The sequence below is a fragment of the Entelurus aequoreus genome, linkage group LG10 (assembly GCF_033978785.1).
Source record: "Entelurus aequoreus isolate RoL-2023_Sb linkage group LG10, RoL_Eaeq_v1.1, whole genome shotgun sequence".
Taxonomy (NCBI): domain Eukaryota; kingdom Metazoa; phylum Chordata; class Actinopteri; order Syngnathiformes; family Syngnathidae; genus Entelurus; species Entelurus aequoreus.
Window position 1 is genome coordinate 4,651,676 of NC_084740.1, and position 25,738 is coordinate 4,677,413.

A 25,738-nucleotide genomic window follows, 5' to 3' on the forward strand; every position below is an offset into this window, starting at 1 on the left:
TTTAGGGATTTCACCATCTACGCTCCGTAATATCATCAAAGGGTTCAGAGAATCTGGAGAAATCACTGCACGTAAGCAGCTAAGCCCGTGACCTTCCATCCCTCAGGCTGTACTGCATCAACAAGCCACATCAGTGTGTAAAGGATATCACCACATGGGCTCAGGAACACTTCAGAAACCCACTGTCAGTAACTACAGTTGGTCGCTACGTCTAGAAGTGCAAGTTAAAACTCTCCTATGCAAGGCGAAAACCGTTTATCAACAACACCCTGAAACGCCGCCGACTTCGCTGGGCCTGAGGTCATCTAAGATGGACTGATACAAAGTGGAAAAGTGTTCTGTGGTCTGACGAGTCCACATTTCAAATTGTTTTTGGAAACTGTGGACGTCGTGTCCTCCGGACCAAAGAGGAAAAGAACCATCCGGATTGTTCTAGGCGCAAAGTTGAAAATCCAGCATGTGTGATGGTATGGGGGTGTATTAGTGCCCAAGACATGGGTAACTTACACATCTGTGAAGGCACCATTAGTGCTGAAAGGTACATACAGGTTTTGGAGCAACATATGTTGCCATCCAAGCAACGTTACCATGGACGCCCCTGCTTATTTCAGCAAGACAATGCAAAGCCACGTGTTACATCAACATGGCTTCATAGTAAAAGAGTTTGGGTACTAGACTGGCCTGCCTGTAGTCCAGACCTGTCTCCCATTGAAAATGTGTGGCGCATTATGAAGCCTAAAATAGCACAAGGGAGACCCCCGGACTGTTGAACAACTTAAGCTGTACATCAAGCAAGAATGGGAAAGAATTCCACCTGAGAAGCTTCAAAAATGTGTCTCCTCAGTTCCCAAACCTTCACTGAGTGTTGTTAAAAGGAAAGGCCATGTAACACAGTGGTGAACATGCCCTTTCCCAACTACTTTGGCACGTGTTGCAGCCATGAAATTCTAAGTTAATTATTATTTGCAGTTTATGAGTTTGAACATCAAATATGTTGTCTTTGTAGTGCATTCAATTGAATATGGGTTGAAAAGGATTTGCAAATCATTGTATTCCGTTTATATTTTTTATCTAACACAATTTCCCAACTCATATGGAAACGGGGTTTGTATGAATAATGTATGTGTGTGTATATGTGTATGTATGTATGTATATATGTGTGTGTATATATTTGTATCTATATACAGTATGTATGTATGTGTGTGTATATATTTGTATCTATATACAGTATGTATGTATGTGTGTGTACATATATATATATATAAATATATATATATATATATATATATATATATATATATATATATATATATATATACAGTTATGCTCATAATAATAACAGTGTGTTTAAAAAGGTGTGTAAACCTCAAAATTCTTCAAATAAATTGTATTTTAATGAACACAAATGCATTGGGGAGACTGCACATTCTATTTCAAAGCCATAAAATTGGAAAAAAGTAATTCAATTTGACAATATTTTACAGAAAGTCAAGAAATATAAAACAAAAAAATAGCAGCGTTGACATATTTCTTTATAAAACTCAAATGTACTGTATAAACTAAGAAAGGCTTGCAGATTCAACTTTCCTTAGAATTATTAACTATAATTGAGTTGCATAACCACGGTTTCTGATAACTGCTTCACATCTGTGGCACATGGAGTCGACAGGTATTGCAGCCCAGGACAATTGTACTGCGTTCCACAATTCCTCTGCATTTTTTGGTTTTGCGTCATGAACAGCATTTTTTATGTCAGCCCACAAGTTTTCAATGAGATTAAGGTTCGGGGATTGTGCTGGCCACTCCAGTACTTGAATTCTGTTTGTCTGGAACCATGATTTTACTCGCTTGCTGGTGTGCTTGGGGTCATTGTCTTGTTGAAACATCCACTTCAAGGGCATTTCCTCTTCAGCATACGGCAACATGACTTCTTCCAGTATTCTGATTTACTAAAACTGATCCATGATCCCTGGTATGCCATAAATAGGACCAACACCATAGTACGAGAAACATCCCCATATCATGATGCTTGCACCACCATGCTTCACCGTCTTCACCGTGTACTGGGGCTTGAATTCAGTGTTTGCAGGACGTCTGACAAACTGTCTGGCCCTTAGACCCAAAAAGAACAATCTTACTCTCATCAGTCCCCAAATATTACGCCATTTCTTTTTAGGCCAGTCAATGTGTTTTTTGGCAAATTGTAACCGCTTCAGCACACGTCTTTTTTTTAAACAATGGGACTTTGCGGGGGCTTCTTGCTGCTAGCTTGGCTTCACATAGACGTGGTCTGATTGTTCCAGTACTCACAGGTCTGATTGTTCCAGTACTCACAGGTCTGATTGTTCCAGTACTCACAGGTCTGATTGTTACAGTGCTCGCAGGTCTGATTGTTCCAGTACTCACAGGTCTGATTGTTCCAGTACTCACAGGTCTGATTGTTACAGTGCTCGCAGGTCTGATTGTTACAGTAGTCACAGGTCTGATTGTTCCAGTACTCACAGGTCTGATTGTTACAGTGCTCGCAGGTCTGATTGTTACAGTAGTCACAGGTCTGATTGTTCTAGTACTCACAGGTCTGATTGTTACAGTACTCACAGGTCTGATTGTTACAGTACTCACAGGTCTGATTGTTACAGTAGTCACGGGTCTGATTCTTACAGTAGTCACAGGTCTGATTGTTCCAGTTCTCACAGGTCTGATTGTTCCAGTACTCACAGGTCTGATTCTTACAGTAGTCACAGGTCTGATTGTTACAGTACTCACAGGTCGGATTCTTACAGTAGTCACAGGTCTGATTGTTCCAGTACTCACAGGTCTGATTGTTCCAGTAGTCACAGGTCTGATTGTTACAGTACTCACAGGTCTGATTGTTCCAGTACTCACAGGTCTGATTGTTCCAGTAGTCACAGGTCTGATTGTTACAGTACTCACAGGTCTGATTGTTACAGTAGTCACAGGTCTGATTGTTCCAGTACTCACAGGTCTGATTTTTCCAGTAGTCACAGGTCTGATTGTTACAGTACTCGCAGGTCTGATTGTTACAGTACTCGCAGGTCTGATTGTTACAGTACTCACAGGTCTGATTGTTACAGTACTCACAGGTCTGATTCTTACAGTAGTCACAGGTCTGATTGTTCCAGTATTCACAGGCCATCTTAGATCTTCTTTCATCGTCCTGGAGCTGATCATTGGCTGAGCCTTTGCCATTTTGCTTATTCTCCGATCCATTCCAATAGTCGTTTTTCTTTTTCTTCCTCGTCTTTTTGGTTTTGGCTGCCATTTTAAAGTGTTTGATATCATTTTAGCTGAACAGCCTATCATTTTCTGCACTTCCTTATAGGTTTTCCCCTCTTTTATTAAATTCTTAATCAAAGAACGCTCTTCTTCTGAACAGTGTCTTCAACGACCCATTTTACACTGTTTTTCCAAGGACAAATGCACAGCCAGCATATGCAGCGTCAGTTGCCTGGATCCTAAAATAAGGGCCACTTGTTTAACATGTTTTTTTTTTACACATAATCAATGATGTCACTTATGGAACGCAGCACTGCTATTTTTTTGAACACGCCCCTTTCAGTAAATGATTCAGTTTCACAGAATCAGCAGCATGCACGTCATTCCTGTTGGGTCTGTTGGTTTTCTATACCTTTACTAAACCTTCTGGAAACTTACTTGCAGTGTAGAAGTTGAAATTCTAACAAAAACAGTGATTTATCTTGCGAGTGATGTGGGACTGCTATTATTTTGAACACAACTGTATATATATGTATATATATGTACATGTATGTATGTATATATATCTATATATATGTACATGTATGTATGTATATATATATATATATATATATATATATATATATATATATATATATATATGCAGTGTTTCCCATAAACTGCCAAGATACCTGTGGCGGTGGGGGCGTGGCTATGGGCGTGGTCACCATGACATCATCGAGTAATTTGCATAATGTACTACAATGGTATGATTTTCTCTAAAAAGGCTAAAAAAATGTATACTTGCTAATTAATAACAATTTTGTTTTAAACGTCCATCCATCCATCCATCCATTTTACAATATAATTACAACACTTTATGTACATATTTATATACAGATTTGAACAATAAGTTATTCACTGAAATATATTTATTAATTGTGGTTCTTACAAAAAATATATCTTATTAAATATAAAAGCTAAAATGTCTCTTAAAGCTCTGCCCCTTTAATTAGTGCATACTAAATAATTTAACTTTAGCCTACTACTACAACCCTATTATTTACCAGCAACATAAAGTGAAACGGAGGCAGAGGTGTCCTGCCACAGTCAGTAACAAATAAACAGAAAACAGTAGTGGTCAAATACAAATAAGGCAACAAGAGAAGTATCCTACACTTCTCTTTTGTAAAGTAAATCTGAACAGCCTATATGGGCATCTACATCAAATATATGATTTGCCTGAGAAGCTGGACAGGACAAAAAACAAAAAAAAAAAAAACGTTTTATTTTTTTTATTTTTATTTGTGGCGGACGTAATTCTTTCATGGCGGGCTGCCACAAATAAATGGATGTGTGGGAAACACTGAGATATATATATGTATCTATATATATATATATATATATATATCTATATATATATATAGATATATATATAGATATATTTTAAAAATCGTATTTTGAGGTTTGTGTGGCAGCACTCTGTGCTAATAGAAAATGTCTTCTTTTTGTGTCAATTTTCCTTTTTTTTTATAGGGTACTCATGCCTAAATTACTGTAAAATAAAATATCTCAACATTGCAGTGTTTGGTAAAAAGTGGTTGGTTATCCCACATGACCAATATCCTTAATTTTTATGTTTTTTTATATTTTTACAGTGTTTCCCACACATTCATTTATTTGTGGCGGCCCGCCACAAAATAATTATGTCCGCCACAAATAAAAAAATATATATATATTTTTTAATTATTTTATTTTTTTTTGTCCTGTCCAGCTTCTCAGGCAAATCATATAGTTGATGTAGATGCCCATATCGGCTGTTCAGATTTACTTTACAAAAGAGAAGTGTAGGATACTTCCTTTGTTGCCTTATTTGTATTTGACCACTACTGTTTTCTGTTTATTTGTTACTGACTGTGGCAGGACACCTCTGCCTCTGTTTCACTTTATGTTGCTGGTAAATAATAGGGTTGTAGTAGTAGGCTAAAGTTAAATTATTTAGTATGCACTAATTAAAGGGGCAGAGCTTTGAGACATTTTAGCTTTTATTTTTATAAGATATATTTTTTGTAAGAACCACAATTAATAAATATATTTCAGTGAATAACTTATTGTTCAAATCTGTATATAAATATGTACATAAAGTGTTGTAATTATATTGTAAAATGGATGGATGGATGGACGTTTAAAACAAAACTGTTATTAATTAGTAAGTATACATTTTTTGAGCCTTTTTAGAGAAAATCCTATCATTGTAGTAAATTATGCAAATTACTCGATGATGTCATGGTGACCACGCCCATAGCCACGCCCCCACCGCCACAGGTATCCTGGCAGTTTATGGGAAACACTGTTTTATGTTGATGTGATGTACTAACTTTTGAAACACATTATAGTGGTTTTGTCAGTGCGGTGTGTAATTTTTACATGTTTTTTTATATTTTTATGTTTATGTGATGTACTAATTTTTGAAACACATTATAGTGGGTTTGTCAGTGAGGTGTGTAATGTTCCCGCTTTGTTTTCCTCAGATGGCATCGACTTTTACTACAGCACCAAGCAGCATGGGCAGAAGATGTTGGACTTTCTCCAGTGTACTGTACCTTGCAGGTGAGCCCAGCATTAGGTCAACGTTTCACTTATTTTATTTCTATTTTATTTTATTTTATTAATTATGCTGACCTAGCTTGTGTAACTCATTTGTTTTGGCAAAATTGATCTCTACTCCCCTTGCTTTTCTACCTCAAAACAGAACAGGAAATGACAAAACAAAAACATGCCCCATTAAACAAATAAGTAAGAATAAGACACTTTAAAAACTAGAAAACTTTCCTTAAAGTTTAATCAATGTGCCCACAACTTTTTTACACGATCTATAGTGGAATGAAAGAAACGGAGCCTCTTGTCAGTCATCCACTGTCGGTTGGTGGAGGCGGGATCACAACCATGTGCAGTGGTTACGGAAAGTATTCACACTCCTTAAAATGGATCACTCTGTTTTATTTCAGCCATTTACTAAAGTTAATTTTATTTCTCATTCATGTAAACTCAGCACGCCATCCTGACAGAAAAGAACAAAAAATGTAGACATTTCTTTTAAGTTTATTAAAAATAAAAATAAACTCAAGAATCACATGTACATAAGTATACAGACGTTTTGCTCAATACTTTGTTGATGCAACTTTTGCAGCAATTACAGCCTCAAGTCTTTTTGAATACGATTGCCACAATCTTGGCACACCTACTGTATCTAGGTAGGTCTTTATTGTCATTGCACAAGTACAACGAAACTTTGTTTTCAGCACAAACCCGTTCAAGATTAGACAAACAGTGTACAGGGTGTTGCGTTTGACCAGATGTTCCTCCAAGTGGGATGTAAAACGCTGGTCAGTCCCAAGTTCCTTAGATGACATATAAACTGAACTCAAATGTACCACCAAACACAGGATAGGTATTTTGGAATTTATTGTCAAATATTTGAGAATAGAGACCAGCCTCGAACAACACATACGAATGCGTAGCCCAAGTTGATCTGACCACATCCCGGAATGCACTCTCCTCTTCAATACCGTGTCCGTTATCTCAAGTCGGCCCGAGAAGGGAAGCAGGGAGGACTCCGCTTCTCTGCCTCCTACTTCAAGGCCGTCCACAGTGCAAGCACATTGTCATGAGACGATCAAAACAATGAAAAGAGTACAAGATGGAACATTAGCTATTTAAAATATGACTATAGAAATATAGAAAGAAGTAACTCTTAATTATGGATAAATGTGGATATATGAATCCGTCAATTGTTACAGAACAGGAACGCTGATGGTTCGCCACAAGGCGCCCCTTAAAAGATAGGAAAAAGGTAAACCAAACCAGACCAAAAGCAACTTTGTTATATCAACAGCTCCCGCTCGCTCTTTCTCACTTGCGCCAACACAAGCACATATGGCACTTAGCCAGTGATGCGTTTACAGACACACAAAAAGTCGGACAACTCCAACACCACACATAAAGTGTCATTCCAGGTGGTTACTCTATGATTTACCAATCAAATGTGTGCTTATTCTAGTGTCATTTATTAGGAATCTTAAGTTATAAATATCAATCATGAAATGCTGTTAGTATATTAAATAAATACTAATAAAAATATATTTTTTACAAACAGGAAGTTGCAGGAATGTACACATGATCCCCTGCTTACATCTCATTGTGCAACATGTGAATGTTTTAATGGGAACTAAATGCAATGTCTGAAAGGGGTACAAATTATTTCCAAAGCAGGACCTCCACCCAGACAAACAATACAAGTACACAGTTCATGAAAAACAATATTTGTTGTTATTGTCATTGTAAGTGGGCCTAAACACTTATATTAGAAATGGAAATGACTGCTGTCATTTGATTATAATAATAAGAGAATTTTGTATGTCTATCTGTGTTGGCCCTGCGATGAGGTGGGGACTTGTCCAGGGTGTACTCCGCCTTCTGCCCGAATGCAGCTGAGATAGGCTACAGCACCCCCCCGCCACTCCGAAAGGGACAAGCGGTAGAAAATGGACGGATGGAGATGTAACTTGTTATTTAGTCAGGTTTGGGACAGGTGTGCTGCTGGTGTAGCCACAGTGTGCATGTCTGATGTTGCTCACATGGGCTCCACTCAATGCTCAGGGAGTTTTTGCCTTTGGCTCACACACATGAAAAATTAGAGGGAACATTGCTCCTAAGGGGGCCCAGTCTGGAGTGGGAAAAAACCCTCCATAGCAAAGCACATATACATATTACAACGTACATCTCAAGATATCTAGCAACAGAGGGGAGGGAGTGGGGGGCCATGGTGGCAGGCTGCAGCTCTTCAGGCGCTGCCCATCCGTCCATCACCCCTAAGGGATTCGCGTCAAGGGCGTTGGATTGAGGGTGGGGTATGTGTGTGTGGCGTATATTTTTTTGTGAACGCGTGTGTGTGTGTGTGTAAGCCTGCAGTGTGTCTCTGTTCCGCGGCCTTGATGTCGTGCAGTCGCTAGTCAGTCCAAAGTCAACAACAACGACATCTTTGGGCATTTTCGCCCATTCCTCTTTGCAGCACCTCTCAAGCTCCATCAGATTGGATGAGAATTGTTGGTTTTCCATCCAGGATGTCTCTGTACATTGCTGCATTCATCTTAGTCTAGTCAGAGAGGTGACCAAGAACTAATGTGGAAAAAATATTTATGCAATACACTTTTTTTTCCATTGTTATTTTCACTATTGTAGTTTAAAGATAAAGTGGACCCTTAATATCTGTTAGCAAAAAAAGCTATAAATATTGAACATTAAGTACAACAAGTGCAGTTTTTTACTCAGTTGGAAAAATGGTTCAGGTGCTTTTGGATTTTTTGCCATTTCTTTCGAACAAATTTGTCAGACTGGCTTGTTCGTCCGTGTTGATAGGCTGATGTTGCTCTTTCGGTTTGAAGCTGAAGTATTCCCACACTGAGACTTTAGGCCGACAAGAGGATTCACTCCTTTCATTTAATCCTGCTATTGAACTAACATGCTGTGAGCGATCCTGAGAGTGAAAACCTCTTGCACCCTGTTCAAAAGCATAAGACGAAGAAAAAACACACATGGACATGGCAATTTCGGCGTGGGTCAGTTGGGAAAGCGGCCGTGCCAGCAACCTGAGGGTTCCTGGTTCAATCCCCGCCTTCCACCACCCTAATCACGTTCGTTGTGTTCTTGGGCAAGACACTTGCTCCTGATGGTCGTGGTTAGGGCCTTGCATGGCAGCTCCCGCCATCAGTTAGGCGGGAGTTGTGTGGTGTTTGGGTCTGTGGGACCCGTTTTCATTTTTTATTAAAAGAAAAATGATACAATTAATTAATTTTTCAAACAGACTCACTGACTTTGGCTCATTTTCTGTGAAGAACATATATCAGAATACATATTTAATGACCACACACCATACACCCCCCCCTACACATTTCTATTACATATAAGATGTCCGGGTCCACTGGACCCGGGGCTAATAGAAGTGTGGAAATTGATGTTCTGTGTACCACACACACACACGCACACACAGCAGGCCTAGACAGGAGGAGGACAGAGTGTGGGTACACAGAACATCAGAGGGTCAAATGTGCGAGAAAAAGAGAGCAGACAGTGTTGACAAACAATGTTGCAACGTTGTGTGGGAACCGCAGGTGCAGAAACACAAAAGAAGAATCCCTGTGGGATGCAGAAACTGGCAGAGACATTTTCCGTGCAACGTTCATATTGTTGTTACTCAGCCAGAGTTTGTGGGTCTGATGGACCCGTTGCATTTTGTGGCTTTTAATGCCTCACAATCAAACACTTTTATGTTAAAATGCTGAACAGATGTTTATTGGGATAAGGTAAACATCTGTTCAGTATTTTAACATAAAAGTGGATGTTGTTACTCAGCCAGCGTTTGTGGGTCTGATCCATCAGACCCACAAACACTGGCTGAGTAACAAAATTAACATTACACAAGGGTTAAGATGTTTAGATAATTAGAAAATAAAAGGTTCCACAATCCGATTGCATTTTCCTGTATAATTTGCAATCAAACCTTTCAAGGAAGTTGTGTTCCTATTGTTGTCTGAAATATTTTTTTCTTCCTCAAGATCAAAGACATCCCAGCGTCTCATATCTCATGACATCCACTCAAACACGTACAACTACAAGAGCACGTTCTCTGTGGAGATCGTGCCTGTTTGCAAGGTATGTACTGACACCAGCATCAAGCTTTCTGATAGAAATGTAAATGACCGTACATGTCATCAACTTTCACACCGACAAAGGCTCTATCCATATGGGACTATTATTAAATCTATATTCGCTGGGCGATATGGCCTTTTATTAATATGTGGATATGTTTAGTCCATGTCACGATACACCATATATATGTGGATATGTTTAGTCCATGTCACGATACACCATATATATGTGGATATGTTTAGTCCATGTCACGATACACCATATATATGTGGATATGTTTAGTCCATGTCACGATACACCATATATATGTGGATATGTTTAGTCCATGTCACGATACACCATATATATGTGGATATGTTTAGTCCATTTCACGATACACCATATATATGTGGATATGTTTAGTCCATGTCACGATACACCATATATATGTGGATATGTTTAGTCCATGTCACGATACACCATATATATGTGGATATGTTTAGTCCATGTCACGATACACCATATATATGTGGATATGTTTAGTCCATGTCACGATACACCATATATATGTGGATATTTTGCCTTAGCCTTGAATGAACACTTGATGCATATAATCACAGCAGTATGATGATTCTATGTGTCTACATTAAAACATTCTTCTTCATACTGCATTAATATATGCTACTTTTAAACTTTCATGCAGAGAGGGAAATCACAACTAAAAGTGTATTTATTAAACAGTTATTAAGCAGTGGCACAAACATTCATGTCATTTCCAAAACAGAAAGTGCAAGATTGTCAGAGACATTTTAAAACAAGCTATTAGTGCACTTTTGTGCATGATGTCACTAAGATGACGTATCAAAACAACACTAAATTAAAGTGCACTTTTTTGTACAGAACGCCACTACAATAGTTTAAAACAAATAAAGTGCACTTTTGTGCATGATGTCACACAAGATATTTCAATAAGTGTCAAATAAAAATGAGCTGCATAATAGGAAATCAAATAGTGTATGTCCTTCACTATGTGGTAGGTTCCTGCGGACGTTATCTCCTTCTGTTGTTGACTAGTTGTTTCATACGGTGTTGATGTGGAAATGGTTGCTTGGGCATTTTGTGGGTGTGGCACCGAACAGAGATGTTGACATGCGGAGTTTCAAGCACTCTTCATTCTATAGCGGGTGACTTTTCAAATGATGCTACATATTAGCAGTAATGCTACTTTCTGTAGCAACGCTTTTGCCGCATACTTGACATATTACTGTTGTCTGTTCAACATCTTCCCGCTTGAAGCCAAACCACCGCCAGACGATGGACCTCCTGCTGTTTTTCTTGGGAATTAATTCTTCCTTCATTTCAGATTCGCACCTTCTCTCTCTCGTATTACCACTCCGCTAGCATCACAGCTAACGTTACCATGCCGCTACCTCTCTGCTCCGCGAGAGCGTATAACGTTGCACATATGTAAGAAGGTGCGCTTGTTTTATGTCTCTGTGAGAAGGAGAGACAAGAGAGAGTGAGAAGAGCCTGTAGTGTAATGCCCGCAGCTACAAGCAACTGCGTGAGAACGTATACTCCAATATCACCATATAGTCATTTTCTATATCGCACAGAAACAAACCCGCGATATATCCAGTATATTCCATATATCGCCCAGCCCTACTTTCATCCATATGGCAACCGTGTTCTGTGTGCCCGGCAACGATATTCTTTGAAAACTGGTACCAGAATGGGAAATATGACAGCGCCTTGTCGTTATGTGGACAAGCAAAGTTCTACTTTTTGAGAATGACATTGCTGCCCACGTCACAGTTACGTGATTGGAACAAGAACGTTTTTCCTGGTATTTTGTTTCCTTGTACTCTTAATATGACTCAAACAACGTGTGTTCGCCATCATATTGCTTGTTGTGCAGTGGAATTTGACAGACTTTATACACGCTTGCTTTTTCGTCTTCTAGATTTTTTGGTGTGTCCGGTGGCTTTTTCAATGCCTGCTTACAGCGCCACATGTAGCTCATGTGCAGACGTAACCTAACTATTTATTTATCTGACACGTGTGGATGTGTTTATTTTTTTTTTAAACCTGCATTCCTATGTGGGCTTGGCCAAAGTGTAAAAAAATCATTATTTTATAAAAACAAGGCTGGGTATTGTGAGATTTTAAAACACTGGTGTGTAGGGATGATGTTTGATAAGAAATTATCGAGTTCGAGCCCATTATCGAATCCTCTTATCGAACCGATTCCTTATCGATTCTCTTATGGAATCCAGATAGGTTGTTGTATATGGAAAAAAACACAATATTTGGTTTAACAAAAGCTCACTTTTATTTTATAAGAAAAAAATAAAATAAAATAAATAAATAGATATTGACTGTTACCCCCCTAAAAAAATTAAATAAATATTGACTGTTGTTACCCAAAGTATATTAAGTGGGATTTTTCAGAAAAACAAAAATATACAGTAACACAAAAACAACCTGTCTCTGTGATCACTATAGGTGTATAAATAATAATATAGTGTTAAATAAAATCAGTCCCTTGGGCACAAAACTGAAAATAATACAACTCTCAAAAAAGTGCACTTCTGCTGCTATTGGAACATACTAACTACACACACAGGCAGACAGCTAACAAACAATCCAAGACGTCTAATAAAGTTCCAAAGCAGATTAATCCATTTAGGCTCTTTATTGTTTTTGATCTTGCTTTGTCTTTTCCTATCTTTACTTTTGTCTTGCACTGGACTGTTTTTTTTATTTTTTAAACTGAAATACACACAATGACAAATGTATAAGCTATGTGATTCAATTAACATACTGAAGTGTAATACACTATTAGCGTCACACAAAGATACAATACTATAATCAAACAAATACTTCTGAGTGTTGAAACTATTTCGATGGTGGAAATACATGACTGGCAGCCATTTTAAGTCCTCAAAACATCCATTGAAACAGTGCACAAAAATCGTTTTTCAATAAACATCTTAGTATCGAACTTGAACACTTTCCACCTTAATATTGAGTTACATAAACAGTTTAAACAGTTTACTTACAGACTTATCTTTTCCAAGGCTTGTAAGAGCTAACACAACTTGTCTACTTCTCAATTGTCTCATGAACTGGACTAACATCGTCAACCCGGAAGTGCCCAAACTATTGACGCGTAGTATTTTCATATCGCCACAAGGTGTCAGTAAGAGTCTACAATCAAATGGGCATAACATTGCCCATTTGGGATTCGTTCCCAGGGATTCGAATAAAGAACCAACTGTTTTTCTTTACTCTAGTGGCCTCAATAACGGGAACCGGTTCTCAAAAAGGGATTCGAGTCCATGGAATCGGTTCTTTTCTTATCGAACAACCGGGAGAATCGGTTTCGAACATCATCCCTACTGGTGTGATTACAATTCCAATGGCACAGAAACTACGTGAAACATTCAAAATGTGTTAAATGCTGCACTGTTTACATCAGCTTCGTTCATTAGTCTCATCATTTTAACCCATGGTTGTCTGCTGTTGCCAGGACAACGTTGTGTGCCTTTCACCACGCCTGGCTCAGAGCCTGGGGAATATGGGTCAAGTGTGCGTGTGCGTCCGTGTCACCAGCACCATACACCTCATTGACCCAAACAGTCTGCAGAGTGAGTATCTTTACACAATTTACATTTACAATGTTTTCTACAAGGTTTCCAGGTATGCAGTGCTAACATGACACTCACATTTGAACAGCAACATCAGCTGTTTGACCAGACTTGATTAGAAGATGTGTGGTTTAAAGGCCTACTGAAAGCCACTACTAGCGACCACGCAGTCTGATAGTTTATATATCAATGATGAAATCTTAACATTGAAACACATGCCAATACGGCCGGGTTAACTTATAAAGTGCCATTTTAAAATTCCCGCCACACTTCCGGTTGAAAAACTCCTTTGGATATGATTTATGCGCTTGACGTCACAAAATCCACGGAAGTGGTTGTACCCCATCGACCCGATACAAAAACCTCTTGTTTTCTTCGACAAAATTCCACAGTATTCTGGACATCTGTGTTGGTGAATCTTTTGCAATTTGTTTAATGAACAATGGAGACTGCAAAGAAGAACGTTGTAGGTGGAATCGATCGGTGTATTAGCGGCTAAGTACAATACTTACAGCAACACAACAAGGACTACTTACTACGCCTAGCCGATGCTTGCCGCCAAACCCACGGATGAAGTCCTTAGTCGCGCCGTCGATCGCTGGAACGCAGGTGAGCACGGCTGTTGATGGGAAGATGAGGGCTGGCTGGCGTAGGTGGAGCGCTAATGTTTTTATCATAGTTCTGTGAGGTCCGGTTGCTAAGTTGCTAAATTAGCCTTAGCGTCGTTAGCAACAGCATTGTTAAGCCTTATCAGGCTGAGAATTTTTAACCGTGTAGTTACATGTACATGGTTTAATAGTATTGTTGATCTTCTGTCTATCCTTCCAGTCAGGGGTTTATTTATTTTGTTTCTATCTGCATTTGAGAACGATGCTATCACGTTAGCTCCGCAGCTAAGTGTGTCACCGATGTATTGTCGTGGAGATAATAGTCACTTTAAATGTCCATTTCGCGTGCTCGACTCTCATTTTCAAGAGGGAGGTAATGGCTCCCATTTTTATGGTCTTTGGTATGACTCGGCCGGGGTTTGAACTCACAACCTACCCGTCTCAGGGCGGACACTTTAACCCAGGGGTGGGCAATTAATTTTTACCGGGGGCCGCATGAGCAACCCGAGCACTGCAGGAGGGCCACATCGACAATATTTCAATTAAATTTTGCTCAATATTATTTTTGATATATACCGTAAGATAAATAATAATAATAATTAATAATAATTGTAATACTTCAACATAGTGTGTGTAACAGCATTCCATGACTAATATAAATAAATTAACATTAACAATAAATGACAGTAAAATAAGCACACGTATGACTGAGGAGTCATAGTGTAACTTTGTGTGGTGTTTTAGAGTTGTCCGACTTTTTGTGTGGCCATAAACGCACCAGTGGTGACAGATGACAAGTTGGTTTTGGCCTGGTTTGTACGGCAGAAAATGACTAGTTTTTCGAGATAGAAGTGTTTTGCTCATGTTTTTGGTGTGGCTATGTCCGAATATAAACAGTTTTGCTCAATAAAGTGATCGATATAATTCCTGTCCTCGAAGCATCTCGATAGACGTTACAATAATTGAACGGTGTTCAATTGAACGGTGTTGACGAACACCGTTAGGGCCGCTTGTTGTCACTGTCACTCAAAGTTGCATTGCAAAATTACATAGAATAAATATGTTTATTTTGTTTAGAATTCAGATGGGATTTGATTTGGTGCGCGGCATATATTTGCTGTGCGCAGCGGACGCTTGAGCAGTGCGCAATTGCGCAGGCACGCACCTTAGAGGGAACGTTGCTTGGCAGTCCATGTCTTGTTGAAAACACGCCATTCCTCATCAACTTTTCTCTTTTTAGCGTCTCGGGTGTAAACCGTGCATCACTTGTCGCTACATGTGCACCTTCACGCGCAGGTTACACACGGACACACGCCCATAAATAATACTTTTCAAAATAAAAGCAGCACAGTTGTATTGCGCGCACGACATAGATGTTTTTTCAACTTTATTTTGTAATTTGTGATTGCAGCTGTTCACATTCACTCACAATCACGCACACGCATACGTCCACACGGAAGTAATACAAATAACGATTTTCAAAACAAAAGCAGCACCGTTGTATTGCACACTCGACATAGATACTTTTTTAAATGTATTTTGTAATTTATAATTGGCCTCACGCGGGCCGGACAGGGACGCACAAAGGGCCGGATGCGGCCCGCGGGCCGCAGAATGCCCAGGTCTGCTCTAACCACTAGATCACCATTTGAGTGCTTTTTTTATCAAAAATGGCACAAACAAGTGAGGGATTTGATAGATTTTCACATGTTTGGTGGTACATACAGTCTCTCTGGACACTACTGTTAAACATAATTTAAGAATGACATTTTAATTGGGGACTTGTCCAGGGTGTACCCCGCCTTCCGCCCAAATGCAGCTGAGATAGGCTCCAGCACCCCCCGCGAGCCCAAAAAGGGACGAACGGTAGAAAATGGATGGATATATATATATATATATACCCCAAAAAGGGACAAGCGGACTTTTAAAAAGATCAAAAAGGCTTTTGTCTACAATAGTTTGTGTGTGTCTGAAGCAGTTCTTGTGCTAAAATGACCTCAGTCTGCTGACCACATGGTCACCACAACAATCCACGTCGCCATCGTCTTCCATGTGCTTCCAGTCTGCACACACAGCATGTAGCCACATGTACGCAGGCATGAAAACCACACAATTGTTATGCAACCTGTCGTGGCTTATTAGCACAAGTCGGCTCACAGTGAGAGCTGCTTAATCAGTCGTTAAGTATAGCAGCAATTAGTGGTGATGTGCTTCCCCCCCCCCTTTTTTCCGGTGTAATCTACCGTGTTCCTCAGCGGAGTTTTGAAATTTTAGAAGCTTCATGCACTATCTTAGCTCTTCAAACATCAGGCTATTTTTGGTCTAGAACTTTTTTTTTTAGCTGATTAGAAAGAGGAAATGGCCTCAAGACTCATGTTTTATGTCCTAAGAATTGCTTGTATAATTGTTCCTTCGTTTCTTAGTAGCACAGTTTGCAGTGTTTGCAACTTCCATCCATCTTATCTTATCCGAGGTCGGGTCGCGGGGGCAGCAGCCTAAGCAGGGAAGCCCAGACTTCCCTCTCCCCAGCCACTTCGTCCAGCGCTTCCCGGGGGATCCCGAGGCGTTCCCAGGCCTGCCGGGAGACATAGTCTTCCCAACGTGTCCTGGGTCTTCCCCGTGGCCTCCTACCGGTCGGACGTGCCCTAAACACCTCCCTGACCAGATGCCCGAACCACCTCTTCTGGCTCCTCTCCATGTGGAGGAGCAGCTACTTTACTTTGAGCTCCTCCCGGATGACAGAGCTTCTCACCCTATCTCTAAGGGAGAGACCCGCCACCCGGCGGAGGAAACTCATTTACCCGTGATCTTGTCCTTTCGGTCATAACCCAAAGCTCATGACCATAGGTGAGGATGGGAACGTAGATCGACCGGTAAATTGAGAGCTTTGCCTTCCGGCTCAGCTCCTTCTTCACCCCAACGGATCGATACAGCGTCCGCATTACTGAAGACGCCGCACCGATCCAACCTCAAAGTGCTACAGTGTATTAAAAAAATTAATGAAAAGATAATAAAAATAAAAACCAGAACTAGCATGCATATATCTAAAAAAAAAAGGCTTTTTTAAAAGCATCCACAGTCTGTGGTGCCCTCAGGTGGTCAGGGAGAGCGTTCCACGGTTCCATGCCTGAACCACCTCATCTGGCTCCTCTCCATGTGGAGGAGCAGCGGCTTTACTTTGAGCTCCTCCCGGATGACAGAGCTTCTCACCCTATCTCTAAGGGAGAGACCCGCCACCCGGCGGAGGAAACTCATTTATCCGTGATCTTGTCCTTTCGGTCATAACCCAGAGCTCATGACCATAGGTGAGGATGGGAAAGTAGATCGACCGGTAAATTGAGAGCTTTGCCTTCCGGCTCAGCTCCTTCTTCACCACAACGGATCGATACAGCGTCCACATTACTGAAGACGCCGCACCGATCCGCCTGTCGATCTCACCATCCACTCTTCCCTCACTCGTGAACAAGACTCCGAGGTACTTGAACTCCTCCACATGGGGCAGGGTCTCCTCCCCAACCCGGAGATGGCACTACACCCTTTCCCGGGCGAGAACCATGGACTCGGACTTGAAGGTGCTGATTCTCATCCCAGTCGCTTCACACTCGGCTGCGAACCGATCCAGTGAGAGCTGAAGATCCTGGCCAGATGAAGCCATCGTCTGCAAAAAGCAGAGACCTAATCCTGCAGCCACCAAACCGGATCCCCTCAACGCCCTGACTGCGCCTAGAAATTCTGTCCATAAAAGTTATGAACAGAATGGGTGACAAAGGGCAGCCTTGGCGGAGTCCAACCCTCACTGGAAACGTGTCCGACTTACTGCCGGCAATGCGGACCAAGCTCTGACACTGATCATACAGGGAGCGGACCGCCACAATCAGACAGTTCGTTACCTCGTACTCTCTGAGCACTCCCCACAGGACTTCCCGAGGGACACGGTCGAATGCCTTCTCCAAGTCCACAAAGCACATGTAGACTGGTTGGGCAAACTCCCATGCACCCTCAAGGACCCTGCCGAGAGTATAGAGCTGGTCCACAGTTCCACGACCAGGACGAACACCACACTGTTCCTCCTGAATCTGAGGTTCGACTATCCGGCGTAGCCTCCTCTCCAGTACACCTGAATAGACCTTACCGGGAAGGCTCAGTGTTTGCAACTTAATTGAGTAAAAAAAGAGTATCAAGAAAAGTAAATGTAAAGAAATAACGATAACCACTATTTTGTAAGTTTGCACCATGACACATGCATATATTTCTTTATAAATAAAGCATTTCTGACTCCCAGTTGCTGAGGTGGATGGGAACACATACTGGCGCCATCCCTTCAACAGCCTCTGTCACCCACGGCAACTGGAGGAGTTTATTGTCATGGATATTGACATCATCAGAAACCAGAAGCTGCCTGCCGGAGCCTGCATGAGGTCCAATAAGGTGAGTGCGGCTGGAGAATGGACTGCACGGTGGTGAGGCAAAATCAATGCCGAGCCATTACATTATTTCTGAAGCGGCGTGTGGAATTCAAGCCAACATGACAGAAATGTTAGCAAATCGATGGCAGGGGGAATGAGGTTTGCAGTTCTCTGAATGCTTTATTGATATTGATGCTCCTCTCACAAAACATTGACACAAAAAATCCAGAAGTAGTTCTGTTGTAAACACTCCACTTAGGGTTTCATATTTAACGCCAGAATTTTAGTTAATTCCTTTTTTCCTCTTCCATACAAAATAAAGACAATAGAATTAATCTGTTCCAGAGTCAGGCTGTGACCGTGAGAAAACCTTTTGCTGTAGAAGCAATGTTTTGAATACATTTTTAACAATATTAATGTATGACACAGGAATAGCATTTATAGAATTGCTCATGACCTTTTGACATTACCTGATGTAAGTGTAAACATGATTTGAAGATTGTGTACCGTATTTTACGCACTATAAGGCGCACCTTCAATGAATGGCCTATTTTAAAACTTAGTTCATATATAAGGCGCACCGCATTATAAGGCGCATAGAATAGACGCTACAATAGAGGCTGGGGTTACGTTATGCATCCATTAGATCAGGGGTGGGCAATTAATTTTTACCGGGGGCCGCATGAGCAACCCGAGCACTGCTGGAGGGCCACACCGACAATATTTCAATAAAATTTTGCTGAAATTATTTTTGATATGCCGTAAGATAAAAAATAATAATATTTTCATTTAACCTAACTTATCTTTATTCAAAAGCAGATGGCTTTTGATGGTTTTATTTTTAACACTTTCTTACACAACGCTTCCTGATGTATAATACCATGCAAAAATGTCAATTTCTGTCACTTTATCCCGCATCCTCTTTGTTGTGAACGTAGCACGCCTGTAAGGTGATTGGCGAAGAAGGAGGAAGCGTTGCTGTTGCGGAAATGAGGAGTGAGGATAGACGTGCGTGTGGAAAGAACGAGATAAGTTGAGCTGTGTTAGTATAGGTTGCTCAATAAAAGTTTAAAAAGAGCGTCAGACTTGGTGTGCACTTCTTCTGGACGCTACAATTGATGTCAGAAGTGGGATGAAATGCCTCCCAAAAAGCGCATTATACGCAAAGTTTTACTTCTGCCACCATTTGTAGCGTCCAGAAGAAGTGCACACCAAGTCTGACGCTCTTTTTAAACTTTTATTGAGCAAGCTATACTAACACAGCTCAACTTATCTCGTTCCTTCCACACGCACGTCTATCCTCACTCCTCATTTCCCCAACTCAAGAAGACAACATCAACTTCAGCAGGTCGTTACACTATATTCTTTAAACACAGCAACATGTGTACCACAAATTAAGCACACGGCTTTACCTTTACTTGGCAGTCCATGTCTTGTTGAAAACACGCCATTCGTCATCAACTTTTCTCTTTTTAGCGTCTCGGGGGTAACCGTGCATCACTTGTCGCTGTGCACCTTCTCTCACAGGTTACACCCGGACATACGCCCATAAATAACACTTTTCAAAATAAAAGCAGCACAGTTGTATTGCACGCACGACATAGATGTTTTTTAAACTTTATTTTGTAATTTGTGATTTTTGCTGTTCACATTCGCTCACAATCGCGCACGAGCATATATGTCCACACGGAAGTAATACAAATAACGCTTTTCAAAACAAAAGCAGCACCGTTGTATTGCACACTCGACATAGATACTTTTTTAAATTTATTTTGTAATTTATGATTGGCCTCACGCGGGCCGGACAGGGACGTACAAAGGGCCGGATGTGGCCCGCGGGCCGCAGAATGCCCAGGTCTGCATTAGATGGAGCTGCGCTAAAGGGAATGTCAACAAAACAGTCAGATAGGTCAGTCAAACTTTATTAATAGATTACAAACCAGCGTTCTGACAACTCTCTTCACTCCCAAAATGAATAAACAGCTGTTGTATTATTTTCCCCGAGGTAAAGTCAGTGACGTGGTATACCGTTTATCTTTTAACAGCAAGGTATAACATGTAGTGCGACATTCTTATCACATAGTGGAGGGGAACTTTTCCTCGATTCAATAAACAAGTAAAAAACAGTGATACTGTTACGGTAAATCAAGCGTTAGTGCAATCACAATATAGTAACACTCCAAATAGTGCAGAGCAATAACAATATATCAATAACTCAACGTTAATGTCACACAACACACAAAATAAACATGTAAAGCTCACTTGTTGAAGTTATTCCTCATCCACGAATCCCTCAAATTCTTCTTCTTCAGTGTCCGAATTAAACAGTTGGGCGAATACGGCATCCAACATGTCTCGTCGAAGTCGTCATTAATGGAGTCAGTGTCGCTGCTGTTGTCTAGCAGTTCAGTGACAATGTTAAATTCTCTCGCTTCCGCTCTATTCCCGTGTTCTACTGCGTGACTGATCGCCTCAAGTTTAAATAAGAGCCATTTTGGGGTCCTTACATAAACACACAAATGGAAATGAAACGGCACGCCTCGCGCAGTCATATATCCCAGCATGCACCGCGCGCTTCTTCTTCTACGAAATGAAGTCGGCGGCTGCTTACCGTAGTTGCGAGACCTGTTGTGGCTCAATATTGGTCCATATAAAAGGCGCACCGGATTATAAGGCGCACTGTCAGCTTTTGAGAAAATTTAAGCTTTTTAGGTGCGCCTTATAGTGCGGAAAATACGGTACTTGTAAACCGGGGCATATATTACTGTGTGAGAGAGTCTCTCTTGTCAGTAGCATGTACAGTACAGGCCAAAAGTTTGGACACACCTTTTCCTCATTCAATGTGTTTTCTTTATTTCCATGACTATTTACATTGTAGATTGTCACATCAAAACTATGAATGAACACATGTGGAGTTATTTACTTAACAAAAAAAAGGTGAAATAACTGAAAACGTGTTTTATATTCTAGTTTCTTCAAAATAGCCACCCTTTGCTCTAATTATTGCTTTGCAAACTCTTGGCATTCTCTCCATGAGCTTAAAGAGGTTGTCACCTGAAATGTTTTTTCACTTCACAGGTGTCGTAGTTTTGATGCCTTCAGTGACAATCTACAATGTAAATACCGTAATTTCCGGACTATAAGCCGCACCTGACTATAAGCCGCACCAGCTGAATTTAGGGGAAAATACAGAATGCTCCATATATAAGCCGCACCCGACTATAAGCCGCAGGGTTTTGATGTGTAATTAGCGTAGTATATAGGGGTTCCTGCTACCACGGAGGGGATTGTCGGGACAGAGATGACTGTTTGGGAACGCAAAGCGTCCCATTTATTAACAATAACTCTTTCAATCATTCAATCAAACTTTCACATCTTTGACATGGCGAACAGCATTCGTGCAGAGTACAAATAATACAACGCTGCAAAGTAATACAAAGTGCTCGCCTGTACGTTATCAAAATAACCAGCCTACCGGTATATGAAAAGTCAGTCTTTAATCATTGTGTCATCGTCTTCCTCCTGCGTACTAAAACCACCGAAATCCTCTTCGTCGGTGTCGGAGAAGAACAGGCCGTAAATAAGCCGCACCCTTGTATAAGCCGCAGGGACCAGAACGAGGGGAAAAAGTAGCGGCTTATAGTCCGGAAATTACGGTAGTCATGAAAATAAAGAAAACGCATCGAATGAGAAGGTGTGTCCAAACTGTTGGCCTGTACTGCATATCAGTGTTTTTCAACCTTTTTTGAGACGAGGCACATTTTTTGCGTAGAAAAAATGCGGAGGCACCCAACCAGCAGAAATCATTAAAAAATGAAACTCAGTTGACAGTAAAAAGTCGTTGGATATGACTTTAAAGCAGGGGTCCACAAAATCCGGGCCACGGGAAGTCCCAAGTAAAAAAAAAAAAAGTGTATTTATTTTTATTTTTTTTGTAATCTTTCCTTTCTAACCCATTTTCTACCGCTTGTTACTGTCGGTGTCTCCTAGCCGCTCAGGCCAATCATACTGTCTAAAAATGAAGTTTCCCATCGATAACGTGACAATGTTAAAGGCCTACTGAAAGCCACTACTAGCGACCACGCAGTCTGATAGTTTATATATCAATGATGAAATCTTAACATTGCAACACATGCCAATACGGCCGGGTTAACTTATAAAGTGACATTTTAAAATTCCCGGGAAACTTCCGGTTCAAAACGTCGCGGTATGATGACGTATGCGCGTGACATCACGAGGTCAAGGGTAGTGTTTGGACCCTATGCAAATAGCTGTTTTCTTCGACAAAATTCCACAGTATTCTGGACATCTGTGTTGGTGAATATTTTGTAATTTGTTTAATGGACAATGGAGACAGCAAATAAGAAAGTTGTAGGTGCGATCGGTGTATTAGCGGCTGGCTGTAGCAACACCAACACCAGGAGGTTGTGTTGTGTTTTGAGCAGGATAGCAGACGTACTACGGTGAGTACAGCTTTGGCTTCCAAACATTTGATCGTTTGCCCATACGTGCTTGTCACTATGTGCATGTCACGTACGTAACTTTGGGGAAATATATGTTTCTTGCTGACTCTGATGGCGGCCAGGGTGTCGTCGAAAGCTACAACGCCCGCCGCCGCCCCGTAGCTAACTTAGCTTCTATTTTTTTAGCTTCGCCAAGCTGAAAATTAATAGCCGTTGTTGCGTTGACCAGCAATCCTCCAATGGGGAATTCAAATTGCTAGTCTCTCCCAGATTCTTTTTATGGCAATATGCTGTTGTTTATATTCAATCACCAGGCAGAAGTTGGTATTTTGTGGTTTATTCTCCAAGCTTAGAGGACAAACCTGAGACCAATCCAGCACCCAAGCGTTCCCTAGCCCGGTCCAGATCCTCTTAAATTCAAGACAGACCGGATAGAGCCACGCATCGGGATAGTTTGTGCAAGGCTGGTCTCATTATTGCCAAAGCTTTGACAATAAACAACGAAATACCAACTACTGCTTTTGGTGGTCAATTTAACATCAGCTTATTTGCCATTAAAAGAACTTGGGAGTGGACAGCAGACTTTGACTTCCTTGGGAGGAAGAGCTGTCGACGCAACACCGTGTATTTACATGTTCATGGTTTAATAGTATTGTTGATCTTCTGTCTAGCCTTCCAGTCAGGTTTTTTTTAAATTTTGTTTCTATCTGCATTTTGAGCCTGCTATCACGTTAGCTCTGTAGCTAACATAGCTTCTATTTTTTTAGCTTCGCCAAGCAGAAAGTTATTAACCGTGTATTTACATATTCATTTTCAAGAGGATATAGTATCCGAGGTGGTTTAAAATACAAATCCGTGATCCACAATAGAAAGAGGAGAGAGTGTGGAATCCAATGAGCCAGCTTGTACCTAAGTTACGGTCAGAGCGAAAAAAGATACATCCTGCACTGCACTCTAGTCCTTCACTCTCACGTTCCTCATCCACGAATCTTTCATCCTCGCTCAAATTAATGGGGTAATCGTCGCTTTCTCGCTCCGAATGTCTCTCGCTCCATTGTAAACAACGGGGAATTGTGAGGAATCCTTAGTCTTGTGACGTCACGCTACTTCCGGTAGGGGCAAGGCTTTTTTTTTTATCAGCGAGCAAAAGTTGCGAAGTTTATCGGCGATTTTCTCTACTAAATCCTTTCAGCAAAAATATGGCAATATCGCGAAATGATCAAGTATGACCCATAGAATGGATCTGCTATCCCCGTTTAAATAAAAAAAATTCATTTCAGTAGGCCTTTAAATGTTGATGAACATCAATGTTAATTGATGTTAAATGACAAAGCGGATTATAAAGACAATGTGTATATATATATATATATATATATATATATATATATATATATATATATATATATATATATATATATATATATATATATATATATATATATATATATATATATATATATATATATATATATATATATATATATATACATACATACATACATACACAGCCCGGCCCCCGGCCAAATTTTTTGACCCAATGCGGCCCCGAGTCAAAAGGTTTGGGGACCCCTGCTTTAAAGCATAACCAACCATGCATAAATATAGCTCTTGTCTAAGTGTACTGTCACCACCTGTCACATCACACCCTGACTTATTTGGAGTTTTTTGATGTTTTCCTGTGTGTAGTGTTTTACTTCTTGTCTTGCGCTCCTATTTTGGTGGCTTTTTCTCTTTTTTTGGGGGGTATTTTCCTGGAGCAGTTTCATGTCTTCCTTTGAGCGATATTTCCCTCATCTGCTTTGTTTTAGCGATCAAGAATATTTCGGTTGTTTTTATCCTTCTTTGTGGGGACATTGTTAATTGTCATGTCATGTTCGGATGTACATTTTGGACGCCTCAGTAAGTCTTTGCTGTCGTCCAGCATTCTGTTTTGGTTTACTTTGTAGCCAGTAAGTTTTAGTTTTGTTCTGCATAGCCTTCCCTAACTTTCATTGCCTTTTCTTAAGGGCACTCACCTTTTGTTTATTTTTGGTTTAAGCATTACACACCTTTTTACCTGAACACTGCCTACCGCTGTTTCCGACATCTACAGAGCAATTAGCTACCGGCTGCCACCTACTGATATGGAAGAGAATTACACGGTTACTCTGCCGAGCTCTAGACAGCACCGACACTCAACAACAACACATCATTTGCAGACTATAATTACTGCTTTGCAAAAAATATTTTTAACCCAAATAGGTGAAATGACATAATCTCCTACGGCACACCAGACTGTATCTCACGGCACACTAGTTGTTTCCCAAGTAAGATACTATTATTTGATGTGTTGATTCAATTTTGTAGCTTTCGTCATTGTTAACACACCATGTTACCCGTGTTGCCGTAAGCCGTTGACAGAGTCTTGCATGGATACAATTTTACAAATCCAGAACTGCCCCACCCATCAATAATATGTTTAATTACTAAAGGTTACCTACGCACAAACAGAGCCTAAAAGTTTTGTCCATTACTTGGTACACCAATGTTATGATTTACAATACAAATCTAATATAACCAGTGGGCTGCCCATTTATAACTCTATTTATCTGTATTTATTCTATGTTGTACAGCACACCCTGGCTGAGGTGTGGGTACAAAAAACATCTGAGATGGACACCAGTCAGCAGTACCACTGCCGCACATTCCTTGGCCACCTGCTTAACATC

The 25,738-nt window shown here is 40.5% G+C and overlaps 1 protein-coding gene across 1 annotated transcript in view; it reads left to right on the forward strand.

Annotated features, from left to right (window-relative positions):
* The window catches only part of nmd3 (NMD3 ribosome export adaptor), a 45,616-nt gene that overhangs the window by 12,724 nt on the left and 7,154 nt on the right, over positions 1 to 25,738 (forward strand). Inside the window, exons 8-12 of the mRNA XM_062062014.1 lie at positions 5,748 to 5,826; positions 9,831 to 9,927; positions 13,436 to 13,553; positions 18,444 to 18,589; positions 25,643 to 25,738. The exon at positions 25,643 to 25,738 is cut by the window's right edge and continues 17 nt beyond it. Coding sequence (XP_061917998.1) covers positions 5,748 to 5,826; positions 9,831 to 9,927; positions 13,436 to 13,553; positions 18,444 to 18,589; positions 25,643 to 25,738 — 536 coding nt within the window. The remainder of the gene's footprint in view (positions 1 to 5,747; positions 5,827 to 9,830; positions 9,928 to 13,435; positions 13,554 to 18,443; positions 18,590 to 25,642) is intronic.